This window comes from Falco naumanni, chromosome 6, assembly GCF_017639655.2.
Source record: "Falco naumanni isolate bFalNau1 chromosome 6, bFalNau1.pat, whole genome shotgun sequence".
Taxonomy (NCBI): Eukaryota; Metazoa; Chordata; class Aves; order Falconiformes; family Falconidae; genus Falco; species Falco naumanni.
The window spans coordinates 45,169,664-45,185,154 of NC_054059.1; the positions used below are offsets into that span (position 1 = coordinate 45,169,664).

Below are 15,491 nucleotides of genomic sequence, written 5' to 3' on the forward strand. Positions count from 1 at the left end.
TATGACTTGCATTATATTTAGGAATGGTATGTGTGAAGGCAAGGCAAAGCAAAGTGTATGTTCTAAGAAGATAAACAAGGGGAGAAGTCACCTGCAGTTGGAGTGGTAGGGCACATAAATACTCAAGTATCCTTTCTGAGTGGACATGTGTCTCCAAGACCTTCTATTACAAATCCATGCTTTCTAATTTCAGGTGCTTCAGTAGCATTTCATATCTTTTATAAGTATGTGTATGTACGTGTGAGGGCATTTTGTTGCATCTATTTTACAATTGTGTTAATATTTTTAAATTGACTTCATGTTATTACTGCTCAGTAAAATTAGTATAAATCTGAGCATAGCTTTTTATCTACCTGTAGATATGGGAGATCAGCTGTTTCTTCTATTCCTTTTGAAAACATTTTTTTTTAAAAAAAGTGTTTTCTTGCAGTGGGAGATGGAAGAATGGGATATGCAGAAGAAGCTCCCTATGATGCGATTCATGTAGGAGCTGCAGCGCCAGTTGTGCCCCAAGCAGTAAGCCTTTATATTTTATATGTGTGATTTGGTAATCTCTTAGCTGTAAAGAACACTTTACGTACATATATATGTAAAATACTTGGTAGACTTGCACTGCTGAGAGTATCAATGGGCAGTGTGGTATTACTGTATGATGTGCTTTTTTTGTTTCTGTTGTAACTGGGCTTCCTGGTGGTTTGCAAAAACTATTTGTTCTAATAACCCTCCTCTAAATAAACATAACTTAAAATTACTTGTGGACAAATCTCTATTACAGCAATCAACTGGAGCATTTTTTCATAAGCTAATTTGGTTTTGTCAAACACTGAATTATGAAATTTTAAGTATTTGTTGCTCAGGCTCCAAGACATTGAGCCTGTTGGAACAGTAATATGCTGGGCTGGAACTACAGATAATACCATGTGTTCGTAGCTTTCAGAGTGGATACAGGGTAGTATTTACTAGAGAAGCTTGAGAATAACTAGGGACCTTAGAGTATGCATGCATGAATTTCATTCTTGCAGATAAGCTTGGGATTTTTTTCCCCTCCTCTTTTCCTCAGGTGAATGGGAATAATTTAGCATGATTTGATATGCTAGATACCAGTTACGGTTTTTTTAAAATTGATTTTAATGAGGGATGGTGAAGGACTAGAGGTTTGAGGTGATATAGACAAGTTAGACGTTTCCAGGCATTGGCTGTTGTTTTGTTTTTTTATTTTATTTTATTTTGGGAGGGAGGTGTGTGGGATGTTCCCAGCAAAGTGATGACATATGACAATTAAGAAGGTAACTTAAAGCTTATTACTGAATGAAACGGTTCTTAATTATAACTTCTGTGAGTAAACAAGGAATAAGATTTTTTTTTTTTTTCATTGTCTGGGAAGTACTGAAATTTTCTTGAAACTACTGTTAATTAGCCTCCTTCTTTAATTATGAAAGCAAAAAAAATATCCAAGTATTTCTCTCTCATACTCTGTTACTTGTCACTTATCTTACCCATTCAAATATTTTAGAATTTTAGACTAGTTTCATAAAATGCTGCTCCATTCACAGAATGAAAGAAGAGCTGTTGGATAGTGAGTGTATTGTAGACAACTTTTTTATTTATCTTCCTGGAATAATTTAAAATCACAAATCTTAAATCTTACTCTGAGGGCTTAAGGGGAGATGGGTTACCCCAAAAATGTTAGACATTGGGCCTGTACTGATACCCAAAACTATCAAACCGTTAGAACTGGCATTTTAAAAAGATTGAATCTACTGTAAAAATAATTTGTGATTTACATGTCTTTCCTCTGTTATGTCGAAACTTAAAACTGCAACCAACCTAGTTAATTCAATTACTTTTTTACCTTCTTTTTGAGTTATATGGAATTATTGTTAATGTAACAACAGTTGTACCATATTGTGATACTCTCATTTTCAGTGCACTTTTTATTTTTCCTAATTAAAGTAGTTATCTACTGCATAATAGTAGATAGATAATTATAGAAAAGCTATTAATGTAACGTAACATACTTTGGATCCAGCATGTCTCTGAAGTGGCTGGTTACATTCTAATTTCTGTGTTGTGTTCTAGCTTATAGATCAGTTAAAACCTGGCGGAAGATTGATATTACCAGTTGGTCCTGCAGGGGGAAACCAGATGCTCGAACAATATGACAAACTAGAAGATGGCAGTGTCAAAATGAAGCCTCTGATGGGAGTGATATATGTGCCTTTAACAGATAAAGAGAAGCAGTGGTCCAGGTGGAAGTGATTTTGTTCCACTTCTTCCACACACATGCAAGGTGAAAGGGTGTGAATTTTAAGCAGATAGACTGCAAGGCCTGCCTTTGCTGCTGTTGTTGCTTTCTGCTCCTCCATACTGTGAAAAGTGACTGTCTGCATTACTACATCACCAAAAGGAGGTTGTGCTAAATTTGACTTAATTTAAAAGCAGAAGAAAAATATTGCATGGGTTGCACTTTGTCTCTTTTAGTCTTTGGTGTGTTGAAGTTTATTTGTTGTTTGGAACATAATATTTTCTAAATTTAAACTTCCCTTCTAATGAACTTTTTATAACTAGCTTGCCCAGTAATTAGGGTAAAAGTGTAAAATACTACTTAAGAATAAATATTTTGTCCTCTAAGTTAGTGGTAATTGGGTGTTCTTTTTTTATTTTTCTGAAATGTCACAAATGAAGAAAAATCTTCGTAAAATCTCTTGTGGGGAAATACAGACAATCTTGCGAGCACTTTTTCCTCAGCCCCTGAAGTAGCAGAAAGTGGAGAAGGTAATCCCTTCTTCCCTGAAGTGTAAATGTAGTTGAGTAGTGTTTAGAAACTGTTCTCAGATGTTATAAAACGTCTATCATCTTTCTCTGATTGGAGCATATTTGTGTTTGCCAGCACAGCAAACTCTAAAGGCCTTTCTAGAGGTAGTAACCTTCCAGTTTGCTGAGTTGAATGGCCAGCAACATAGACATAACACAGCTGTCAGCTTAAACCATGCTAGGCATTAGTATGCCAATGAACAAAGCAGCAGTCCTGTTTTGCTTCCTGGCAGAAAATGCTTGTGGACGTATTATTTGTGCTAATGAAATGCATAGATGTGTATTGAGTTTTGAGAACAATTCTTGAGCTTTGTAACTCCTAAATTCAGATTTTTGGCTTTTTTTCCCTTGATATTCTGGAGTATAGCTTGTGATTTGGATACAAGAATACCTAGAGTTGAAGCTATCAAAATGTCCATAAAAAGTACAAATAAAACAGTTTGCATTACTGCTGCTTACTGAAACCTCATTTCAGTGTTTCTTGGATTATTGTATAGCCACCATGTACAGATTACTCTTAGAACAACTTTAATGAGTTAATGCCTAGCTCAAAGCTTTTGAAGCATTCTCATTATTCAGATGGCTTGTATTTGCTATGCAAATTAATACTTTGTCAGTGAATACTGTCAGTATTCCCTCAGTGGGGTACTCAGCTGTTTCCTGCCTCTTGTGAGGCTTTGGAAGTCTTGCTTTGTGGTCATTTTCCTCCTTTGGCAAATGTGGCAGATTTTATTCAGGTTTGCAGTCCGTGCTCTGCTTAGTCTAGAAAACAGAAGTAGTCTTCTTAAGCCTTCCTTTTTCCAGAGAGGTTTTATGGGTTGTTCTGCATTTCCATCTGATGTGATTATAGTAGCTTTTTTTTTGTAGCAGCCATTTGTGTTCAATAAATATTATATATAAGAAGGATTTCCAGAATGACAGTGGTTATCCTTTGCTGATAGCGAAGATGGTGAAGTGTACTAAGGACTAGAATTCTACGGTCTTTGCATCTCTTCTGTGCGGTTTTGTGCTCTGTTTTCTCTGCTAGCTCAGGAAGAAGTAATAGATTGTCTTTGGGCCTTCTTTGGTCATGAGCATTGTGGGGTTCTTTTCCCCAGATTCTAACCAGGTTTTGTTCTTTTCTGAAATGCTTCTTGATTTATTTTTTTTTTTTAAGTATTAAGAATGTACATTGGTGTTACTAGAAGAGGTAAATGGTTAGCCTGAAGGGTTACCTTGATCACTACGGTGGCATAGAGGCTGTTTCTTGCTACGTATGTTTAAATTTGGTTCAGACTTGGAAATCTCTAGTAAAGGAAGTCTCAGAAGTCCAGAAGTTTTTTTTCTTAAATTGTCCTTTTCCTGATCTGAAGAAAATTCCTGCTCCCTTGTTAAGGATAGCTGCCAGTGTACTGCTGACCTGATGAGGTCACATCTGTCTTTTGTTGTTTTTCCTTATCAGTGAGTCCAAAGTTTATGGTCAGCCAGCTGCTGCTAAGGAAACTCCTAATTATAAATCAGCATTTGTTATTTGTGCTAGCATCAAAGATGAAAGAGGTGTTTTTTCTGCAGTACTTAGATTTCAATTTATCTTTCCTACATTGTTGAAGACCTGTGAGCAGAGATCAGTTGAGACTCCTCTGAAAGAGCATCTTTTAAGTCTTTCTGTGATAAAGAGCTCTCGCGTGTGAGAGACTCTGGTTCTTGTAAATCTAAAATTCATTGAACAATCATCTTGTTAGAGTAGCCTAAGAATCCTGTGTGTTTAGCTTGTCATTCTCTTAGTTTACATTGTTTCATTCCTAATTAGCGATAGCATTTAGCACAGTAATAGTAATTCTGTTCCTAATGCAAGTAACTGTCGTCACATTAAAAATTGGTGTCCCATCACAAAGTACAATCAGTAGGCCAGCAGCATGTTCCTAGGCTAGCAGACCTTCCAGTTGGCAAGAAAGAAGCCACTTGAGTTTTTGCTTAGCTATTCACATGTCAGAGAAATCAGTACGGTTCCTTGCTAAGGCTGCAAGATGCTTTTCACAGAGCAGCACAACAGTGACTTGATCTCTGGGTGGTGTTTGAGGTCAAACTTAGTTTCAGCTGGTTTGCATCATTCTTCACTATGTAAAACCGGAACTTCTAGCAGAAGAAAATCTGGACTAGCTGGAAGGAAAAGGCTCCTTACATTTCAATAAATCTGATTTTGTGAGTATTACTGGATTTCTTTAAATTTACTCCATAATTTTCTAGTTTGGCTTCAGTTACACACAGTAGTGTTTGTTTTAAACTCCAAATACTAGTTGGGAATCTTCTCATATGTGACCCCATGGGACATTTGGATGTAGACTATACACAGGAATTTGGTCTCCAGTACAAAATGAAATGCATTAGTGTGCCAGAGATCCAGCAGTAGCTGTCCATTTATGTGATTATGCTGGTAAGGATGTTTATCCTTTCACATGAAGCTTCTCAATTATTAATTGGGTTTTTTCCTTCCTGGTAAGTAGGGAGGAGAGAGAGAGGACCTCTTGTGCCACACCAGTTGAGAGCACAGTTTATTAGCTATCTTATTGGCACTTGTTGTGTAAATTATGTTCTTTCTGGTTTTACTTCTCTCTGAGAGTTCACTTACTGCTTATATGGAGAGACAATATGTAAAGAATCATAGAATCGTTTAGGTTGGACAAAATCTTTAAGGTTGAGTTCAGCCATTAGCACAGAAATCCTAAATCTACCAACCATGTCCCTAAGTGCCACATCTATATCTCTTTTAAATACCTTGAGGGATGGTGGCTCAACCACTTCCCTGGGCAGCCTGTTCCAATGCTTGATCAGCCTTTCAGTGACGAAATTTTTCCTAATACCAAGTCTAAACCTCCCCTAGTGCAACTTGAGGATGTTTTTTCTTGTCCTATCACCTGTTACTCAGGAGAAGAGACCGACACGCACCTCACTACAACCTCCTGTCAGGTAGTCATAGAGAGCAATAACGTCCCCCCTGAGCCTCCTTTCCTCCAGACTTAAACACCCTCAGCTGCTCCCCATCAGACTTGTGCTCCAGACCCTTCCCCAGCTCTGTTGCTCTTCCTTGGGGGTGCTCCTGCCTGACAGTGTCTTTTTAGTCATGAGGGGCCCAAAACCAAACGCAGGGTTCAAGTTGCAGCCTCACCGGTGCTGAGTACAGGGGAACGATCACTTCCCCAGTTCTGGCCACGCTATTTCTGATATGAAGACCAGTAAGAGAATAACGGTATAAGGAATGCTTAGCAATGAGTCTCTGTTGCTATCTTGGATTTTATTTCCAAACTGGCAGCAGTTTTAAAAAGTTAAACTACTTAAACTTAAAATATTGCATTAGGAGAAATTAGTTACAGATGTCAAGCTAAATTCATATTTGCTGATAAAATACAAAATCATAATGACAGTATAATATCTTTCAGCAAAAACTGCAGTGACTAGACTGGGGCTGTTACTGTATCCTACATATCTGTACATAGTATGTGATTAAGCACCCTTTTGGAAAACATTTATTAAAAAATATTTTAATATATTTCTGCTTAGAAACTGTTATTCAATGTTTCAAATGCCCTGACAAGCTACCTGTCTAATTTCAATTGAAACTAGCAGGATTTGTTTGCCCAGAATTCCTTAGGTTATGCAGAGTTAGGATTATGATTAAAGTTTTTATTTTACTTTGGCAAAAAGAATCTCTGCACAAATTTTTTTAGGGAAAGATTTAAGTATTTTGCAAAAATGCATGTGACGTAACTGGTATAATTGGTTGCAGAAAAAATACCTTTTCTTTGTTATTTCAACCTACTCTCTCAAATTGATGATCCTAGCAAGTAACAAATACTTTGTAACATCATCTTTCCAGATTAAAATGCTACAAGTCTAAGTATTGTGTTTAGTTACCTTCAAAGTTACAAATGAGAATTGGCTGCTGAAACGCTAGTAGACACTGAAATTCAGTGTGTAGCCTAATATGAATTAGAAATATAGTATCAGTAATGACAGCATATTTTTCATAGATAAATGATGTATCAAAAAGGGAAAATCAAATGCTGCCTAATGACAAGAAAATTGAAGTGGATCAAAAAGTTAAAAGTTTCAGATAAAAAAATTTATAGATGTTTGTTCAAATATTTAATTTGAATGCCTTCTACCAAAGAGATGGAGACAGATTGCAAGACTTCATGACCTACCTGTACTGCAAACTTTTGTTATTTCTTACTGTTGATTAGATTTGTGAACATTTTTAAATTTTTTTTCATAATGAACTCTGACATTTACCTGAAATGCTACCTATTAGACTTTTCTGAGAATGTTTCCTAGTTTGTTGCATACTCCCAATGGGAAGCATGGAATATTCCTGTATATGTTTTCCCTACTAGTAAGCCAAAATTTTTTTGAACTTTCTTAAATTTATTTTTAGAATAGTAATTTTGAGGCTTCCGAAACTTGCTTTAACTTGAGCTTACAAAGTTGCTCTGATGCCTCAATTGACAATATTAGATGAGTGATTCTCCCGTTAGCCCTCCTCAAGCCCTTGGAATTCTATGGTGGTGACTTAAAACCTAAATATATATATTGCTTACTAAGCAGGAACTAGTAAGCAGATTAGAAGGTGCGCCTGTAAGAAGGTGGAGGGAAATTACATGAGTTGTGTAAGAATCACAGCAAATAATCATGGCCAGAAAAAGGGAGAAAAGTAATTAATTCATAATCTTTCCTATGGTTCTAGAGGACAACAGAATATTTTTTGCAGTTAGCTTTTGCATCTCCTTTTAAGCTTTGTAGCAGGATAGATTTCTTACTGCTGGGAGGATAGGCAAGTGTCCTGGCTTTTACCAGGAGTTGAAACCTCGTAGATTTCATAGCTTGGCAGCTTCTGATCCATACAACTGAAGTTCAGATCAACTGATGCTGTTTTACAATATGTATTTAAGTCTGCAAGCTGTTCACGTTGGGTGGAAAGCTGGGAAGTGTTACCTACCTGATGATCTAATTTTTTTTTCTGTAACTTTCTATTATATATAATCAAATAGTGCACATATAAACTCAGCTTCTCGTAACGGTAGAAAACAAATGCTGCATAATTTTAACACATATCATGGATTGTTTTGGGCTGGATGCTGTTGTTAGGTTGAGTAGTGAAGGACAAGTGAAAAATCTCTTGAGGGGAGCAGATTTCCTTAATACAGTGATTGTTCTAATAAACAGAATATGAAAATCTTTATTTTGAAAGTGACATTTAGGATATACTTAACTTACAGGAACATTATTATGCCATCAGGAATAGCTTAAAGCAATGCAACACATCAACAATGAAAACATTGGCATGTTAGTGTCACTTATTTCAATTCCAAGTACAAATACAATTTTGTAAAACAACCCCCACCCCCTTCAAATACATTAAGTGCATTAGCACCATTGTGCGAAAACCTTGTCAGCACCTGTGGCTGGGTAAAATGACGATGTTTAATAGTTTTGGAGTAACTAGGGATTTTTTTAGGCTTGCAATTTCTTGAGGATCTACGTTGGGTTTAGAGGAATAAGAATTATTTGTCCCATTGACAGGCTAGGTTTTTAAAAGCTGTGAGAGTATATGGTAGGAATGAGGATGAAAATCACATCAGCAATTAGGCATATGAGACTAAACCAGCAGTAGCAGTAGTCATTGCTTACATATGCTTTTTGAAGTTGTAAATATTAACTGATGATGCAGCTCCTGGAAGCATTAAGGTTGAATGAAGTGCTTGTGCCAGTGAATTTAGGACTGCGTTTTAAACTGGGTATCAGATGTTCATTTACTTTTATATGTTCAAAGTGAGCAAATACCCATTCTGTGAAATAGGCAAATATGAAGAACTTCCAAACCTTTGGGAATAAACAGGTTTTTCTTTACCCCTGCCAAAATGTGTTCTTCCCCTTTCTGTTTTTTTCTGCTTTCTGTAATTACTGCAATACTCTGAAGCTGTACGATTAGTACGTAGTACCTCAGCATTATTACAAGGCAGTGCAAAGTGCAAATAATGCAAATATTTCACTGACAAATCACAAGTTTTGGATCCCAGCTGCATTAGATAGAAAACTAGTCATTTAAGCACTACTTGCAACAGCCTTTTCAATTGCTTTTAAAATGTTTTGCCTGCTGTCATTCCATGCTATATGATTCCTGAAGGATATAATGTTGTTGTAACTTGGAAGCTTTTGCTTGTGTGCATGTAGCACAATATTTTTTGTGGGTTAGTTTGCATGATAGCTGGAAATACTATTGTGTATTGAGCCAGCAATCACATTAGTGACATTTTTCTTCATTCAGACAGTTTGCTTTATCTAATGAGGGTGATGCACCTGCTAAAAGAAAATTGCAGCAAACTCATTGTGCGTTTATAGATAGCTTGTGCTTTTTGGGGCTGGGGGGGGGATCAGGGAAGCAAATGCTTCTGTTTAAATTTTCCAACATTCATAATGGCACAGTGCACAGCTTTCAGATTTGATGGACATTTTGCATTAAAGTTAATGCTCCAATAATATTTAAACAAATCACTAATATATGATAATTTCACTGTTGGAATATGGGTTCTGTGGGTTTCCTGCTTCAATGTGTTTTAAATGTCCTGCAGGAACAAAAGTCTGCATTTCCTAGATTCCTCATAGCAATTTAGAGAGGCTTCCTGATGCATCCTTTCTCCTACCTGAATCGCCTTTTAACACACACAGACTCCCTACCCTGCCTCCATGCCTTCCATAAGCTCATCCTGATTTAGCAACACTTCCTTCAGGAGCTAATTGAGCTCCTCTATGAAATAAATAAAATACACGATACAAAAACATATGATGTTGATGTGAGATTGTGTTCCTAGCTTTCTTGAGAGGTTGCAGCGGAAGCTAAACTTGCGTTTTTGGCAGCTACAGAGAATGGTTTTTGCCAATACTCTGTCTAGTAAGTTGGCTCTGTTTCTTGCCAGGATGTAGCCAACGGAATTTGGATGACAGGTAGCTGTGTAACTAGCTGTGTGGTGTGAGGGATGTTCGTTAAAGCGAATGATCCATTAAATGTAAAATAGAGGGACCCATATTTCACAGTATGTCACATGATGGTACAAGATGATATGGGATTGCTGTTGCCTTTCCTTTGTTAGTTGTTTTTGTTTTCTTAAATGCTTGAAGAGACTTCAGAAGTTTTGCTGATATGCATGAACACTTAAATGTAATCTGATGCAATATCAAAACTTTTCAAATACGACTTGCAAGGGGAGGAGAAATATAACTGTGTGTGTTTTCTTTCTACAGGGATGAATTGTAAAAGCTACATCATCTTGACCCAACATAGTGTTACAGTGGACTGCTCATCTCCAGTTCTAAAAGCTTTTTGAAAACCAACAGCATTGCAGCTTGTTTTGGACTTCGTTATACTGTTGTTATCAGCATGGAAAAGCGTGGTGTTTGTTTTATTTTTTTAGATGCTCAAGGCAAATCTGATAAAGAAATGGTGGAAAGTTTTATGTGGGCACTGTTTTATTTAACATGCCTTTATCTCACTCTCATCTGTTCGAAGTGAATTTCTGCAAAACTGCAGATAAAGACCTGTAGCTTGTGAACTCTAATTTTGATGGGAGTACTTGAACACTCACTTCTCTCAGCTCCTGTGTCCCTTGGTAAAACTGCTTCTGTGCACCTTATGACACTACGTAGGTAATACCAGGTTTTCTGTGTTCTGATGTCTGCTAGATGCTACTAAAAGGAGATGAACTTCCTTTTTAAGCTTTTGACATGGTGTCATAGACTAGCATGTAGTAGATACAATCAGCTGCTTTATTACCTTAAAACCAGGCATTTGTATATATTAAACTTCAGGACATCAGAGGTGGGTGGCTGCTCTTATCAGACATTGCTGTTCGAATTGGACATAACAGACGTGGTTTCCCTTCTAAAATTAATTAATGGAGTCTTGAAATTCTGTTTTGGTTTATAGCTCACTGCTGATGTGATACACAAGGATTTAACTCCATAAATATGATGTAAGCTGTGTCCCAATCACTGAATGGTTTATGCAATGCTGCTTTGCCAAATAAAGTTAAAAGCAAACGAGGGGGTTGTGTGCTTGTGTGGAAGATTAGGATCAGTATGTAGTAGACTACTGAGATATGGATTGCTAGGTTCTTTATTAAAAAACAAAAAAACCAAAACAAAACAGTTTGGTTCTAAAAGTAAGTTGCTTTTGGCAAAGCCATTTACTGCATTAATGTTCTCATTTTAACTGTGGGCACCCAGGAAAAATTCTGGCTTTTTAGAAAGTGAATTCTTAATTGCAACATGAGGAAAACATGATACATGCAGAAGGAATAATGAATCCTGGACTCCTAGGTACAGCTAGAGATGCAGTTGTTCAGTTTTCATATAGAGTAGTTGGCAGGCTGTAAACCCTGTTTTTTTTTCTGCCTCAGGTTTTCTGTTTTGGTACTGTAAAATGTCAACAGCAAACTGTGATGCAGTACAGTAAGGTGGGCTGCTCTCGGAAAGGGGGGGAAATGTGTCTTGAGTCATCTCGCTCAGATTTGAGCAACCAGGAATTAAACAGCATGTTATCATTATTTTCTTTTTTTATGGTAGAAAGGATTCTAGAATAAAATTTGCATAAAACCAACCCATAGTGATCACTGCAAAAAAGGTATTTGACTTTTTACGGTGGAACAATAATTTTGTGATAAGATTAATCCCTGAAAGCTGAAGTTTAGAATTCAAAGGCCCCTGAATATGGAAGAGAAACATTTTAAATAACTTTTCTTTTGAAGGTCAGCCTCATCCTATTCCTATGTAAAAGATATGTATCACTTTATTTAGATATTTGGAAGTTAATGTACCACCTCCTGATCTGACTGCAGCCTGGGAGCACATACACAAGATTAATCTTATAAAGGAATTAATATAGCATGTATTCTAGAAAATACAATTCAGAAAAACCCACTTGCATCTGACAAATTTGTACTAACCCACAATCAACTGTGAATCTAGTCCTTGGTGTTGAAGTGAAATATCTTAAACGATGCATGCTGATGTTTCAACCTTTTGGTCACTGTATCATTCAATTTGAGTTCAGCTTTTTTTACATCTTCTCACTAATCTAAACAGTTAAATGAAAGGTATGAGCTCAACTGTATCCAAATTCTTGTCTCTGGACAGTGTAATAAGCTAGCCTAACTTGGAAGAGGTGACAAAGCTGAGACCCGGCGACAACTTTTTTGGGGAGAACCACTTCAGGAGGTGTTATGACTTCAGGGACCAAGGCTGCTGGGATTAGTGCACCCATTCCACTGAGTGGGTTGGTGATAGTCAAGGTACTTGGCCAGAAAGGAGTATCCAGGAGTAGCATTTAGGAATTGGAAAATGAAAACCCCTCTGTGATGGAGCAATGGTTCTGAAGTAAAAACTTGGAGAAGAGGACAAGTTGAAAGGCAGAAGATTTGAAGAGCTTGAATAAATGCTGTGTGAACTGTCTGAATTGCTACTTTGCCAAATAAAACAAATTGAGAGGAAGCTGTATCTAGGTGTCTGTCTAGTTTTGTCATTGGTTTTCGGTGTTTGGTTTTTTTAACCTTCACAGTACTCCACATGTAGAAAAAGCACGTATGAAAATACTGATTTGCTAAACAACTGCGTGTCGGTTTTCAGTTAATGTATTGCAGCAGTTAGCAACCCTGGTAATACCATACGGAATATAACTGGAGTTTTACTTGGCTGTTTGGAATTCTAGTTCACATCTCAGTGTTTTGGGGAACAGTCTGTGCATGCAGTGCACGAATTCTGCCTGCTCTCTGTGGTTGAATCCAGCTAACTAGGGGTGCGTGATCTGCCACTTGCAAGGATTAAAGTTTACCTGAGTGATGTTTTACTGGATTGGTAGGATCACCTCCAAGCCAGAACAACTTGGGAGAACAGATTGACTGAAGAGCGAGTTACTCGTCTGGTGCTTTCCAGGGGTCAGACAGTAGAAGGCTTCCAGAGTTTAAGCAGAGGAACCAGGAGCCCATACCTCTATCTTGAAAACCCACAAACAGTTGTGGGCGCTCCACAGAGCAGTTCGGTGTGCTGTATGGGTGCCTTCTGTTCACGTAGCAGGATTTACTTGTTTACTATTTCTATTTAAACTGGCCAGCTAACTTGAGGGCACAGGGACCATTACATGATTGTTATTTTTAATTTTGGAGGGGAACTAGCATGCAGAGGGGGGGCACTAACACTGCTTATTGAGGCCACCTGGATGGTTCCTGGAATGTTTTGTAGTCGGTGAGTTTGAAATGGGTATTAATGCTTGGGCTGGGGGGGCTTTATGTGGTAAGCTCTGGAGCATCCAGCTGGCAGCAGTTCTCTCTGCGTGTGCAGTGTTTTTGTGACAGGGTGACAGGCTCCAGGGTTTTTGAGTGTGGATGGATGGTGGAATTAACAGTCAGCACAAAGAGGTAAACTAAAAGGCCCAGAGGGAGACTGAACTAATACTGTTGTTCTGCCGGGAAGAAGGGTGATAACCTGTACTTGCAACAGCTGCCATTTCTTCCTTTTACTTGTTAATTTGCCCTAGGGCATGCTGCATTTGATTTAAGTGCTGTTTGGAGAGGTTATGATTGCAATTCCTTCTTGATTTTGACATGATGTGAAGAACGAGTGATGCAAACTAAGCTAGTGATTTATATCTCTGGTTCCATTTAGCTGGTTTTGGGCATACTATAATGCTGTTAGATCCATAATGACCTTTGTGGAACCCTTGTTCTTTGCTCAAACGATGTGGGAGAGGTATTCTGCTGAAGTGAATGAGGGGCTGTCCTGGCTCAGAAGAATGACAGATGATGATGTCGCACAAGCACATTGTGCAGAACACGGCAAAACCCACCAATCAAAACAAAAAAATACCCACCAAAAGGCAGCATGTGTGCAGGGAGATACAGCAGAGGAGGTCTGAAACTGTTCTGCATTTCAGAATGCCCAGACTTTACACATCAGGAAATGTAAATTAGAGTTTCAATGTGGTGATATAGAACAGATTCAAGCATTTCTGACTGAAGTAACTATTGGTTGAAAAATATAAAAGTTATTTCTACACATTTATTTCTCCTCTAAATATTCCCTGTTCACAGCATGTTACCCCTCTGGTCAAGCTGATTGTTTCACGGGCTCTTTTCTTTCGGACTAATTACTACACGTTTATTGCCTCTGCCCGGTCTTTACATCCATCAGTGTGCTCTGAATCTTTTCTAGCTTTTTCCTTTGCTTTTACCCTTAGCTTTTGCCGTTAGAAATAAAAAAAATCCCAATTCCCGATGCTTATGAAAACAGCAAGCATAGACCTCAGCGATGCATGACTGTGGGGCTTACTAGAAAGGCTCGCCCTTTGTTTTGGGGTGGCGTGTTTGTGTTGCTATTGGTTCGTGCCTCTGGCTCCCTCTGCAGAGTTTGGGATTGAAACTCTTATGCTTTATCTAGGATTTAAAAAGCAAATGGAGCATCACGCTGACCTATTTCAGCCTTTTTGTTTTGCAAATGTGCTTTTGGAACTGCCCCTGGTATAATCCTGCAGTGCTATGGAAAGACTACGGCAGGGATGTTCAGGCTTGGATCTGCTGCAAAAGTGGGCAGCAAGCAACCCACATCACAGACAAAGCTGGCTTCTAATCATAGACAAAACTTGGGTAAGTATTGCTTGTTACTTTGAAATAATTTGTACCTTTAAGTGTATGGAAGTTGGCCTGAAGGGCAAAACAATTGAAAATACAAAAGCCATCTAACCAAAATATATATCTTGATCAACATTAGAATACACTAATAAAAAAACATTGTAATGACCTCTCTTAATACACAGAGGTGTAATATCCACAGGTATAGGCTATCAGAGCAATCCATGAAAGCACGCTGGTAGTAAAAATAGGTGGTGTGAGCGTATACCCAGATGTGTGGATAGACACAGGTCAGCGTTTAGGACAGGGAAACCACATCTGGCAGATCTCAGAGAGTGATGATTGTCACACAGAATATCTGACTGCTGCTGCACTGTAAAGACTGTAGAGAACTCCCCAGCTCCTGGGGTTTGCATGAAGGTCCATGACAGCAGCAGCGAGCAATGCAACCGTGAAGATGGGGTAGAAGCAGCATCTGCTCTGACACTCCTCTGCGACGGGAGAGAGCGATCCCCAGCCTCGGGAGCAGCTGGGCAGGGGAGACAGGAGCGGTGCCAGTGGGAGGTGAGGGCTGGAGGCAGCCTGGGGAGGAGGCGGCAGCACCCCCAGTGTGCTGACAGGGGTGTCTTGCCACGGCTTTTTCCGCTAGTGCTCAGATGTGCTCTGGCTCAGTGGCTGAGTATCACTTCTTTGAAGTCAAATAGCATGAAAGCTATAAAGTGAAGGCACGTGTTACTGAAATGAGTGTGTACTAATTACAGGAGCTGCCAACCCAATCTGTTACTTTGCTAACTTTGTCTTATTCTTCATATAGCTGATGATGCCCAGGCTTTCTGGTGAGGTGGGCAAACTTATTTATCTATTTATTTCAGTCTTCGGCTGTGGAGTTTGCAATTACATAGGAAGTAAGAGGCCTCAGGCTGGTGGTCTGCACAGCAACAACTGTCACCATCTCCCCTCCTAGAAAGAAGAGTCCCTGGGAAGACTGTGGCAGCTGTAGCACAGCCATAGCCAGACTCCTGTGCT

At 38.5% G+C, this 15,491-nt stretch overlaps 1 protein-coding gene across 5 annotated transcripts in view; it reads left to right on the forward strand.

Annotated features, from left to right (window-relative positions):
- Positions 1-12,339, forward strand: part of PCMT1 (protein-L-isoaspartate (D-aspartate) O-methyltransferase) — a 36,084-nt gene extending 23,745 nt beyond the window's left edge. For 4 of the 5 annotated variants that reach the window (XM_040597843.1, XM_040597846.1, XM_040597847.1 and 1 more), the window contains 3 exons: positions 431-516; positions 2,080-2,249; positions 10,090-12,339. In XM_040597843.1, the coding sequence (XP_040453777.1) occupies positions 431-516; positions 2,080-2,249; positions 10,090-10,102 (269 nt within the window). In that variant the 3' untranslated portion in view covers positions 10,103-12,339. Of the gene's footprint in view, positions 1-430; positions 517-2,079; positions 2,291-10,089 lie in introns of all 5 variants that reach the window. The other variant, XM_040597844.1, reaches the window with a different exon arrangement.
- The last annotated feature ends 3,152 nt before the right edge of the window (positions 12,340-15,491 follow it).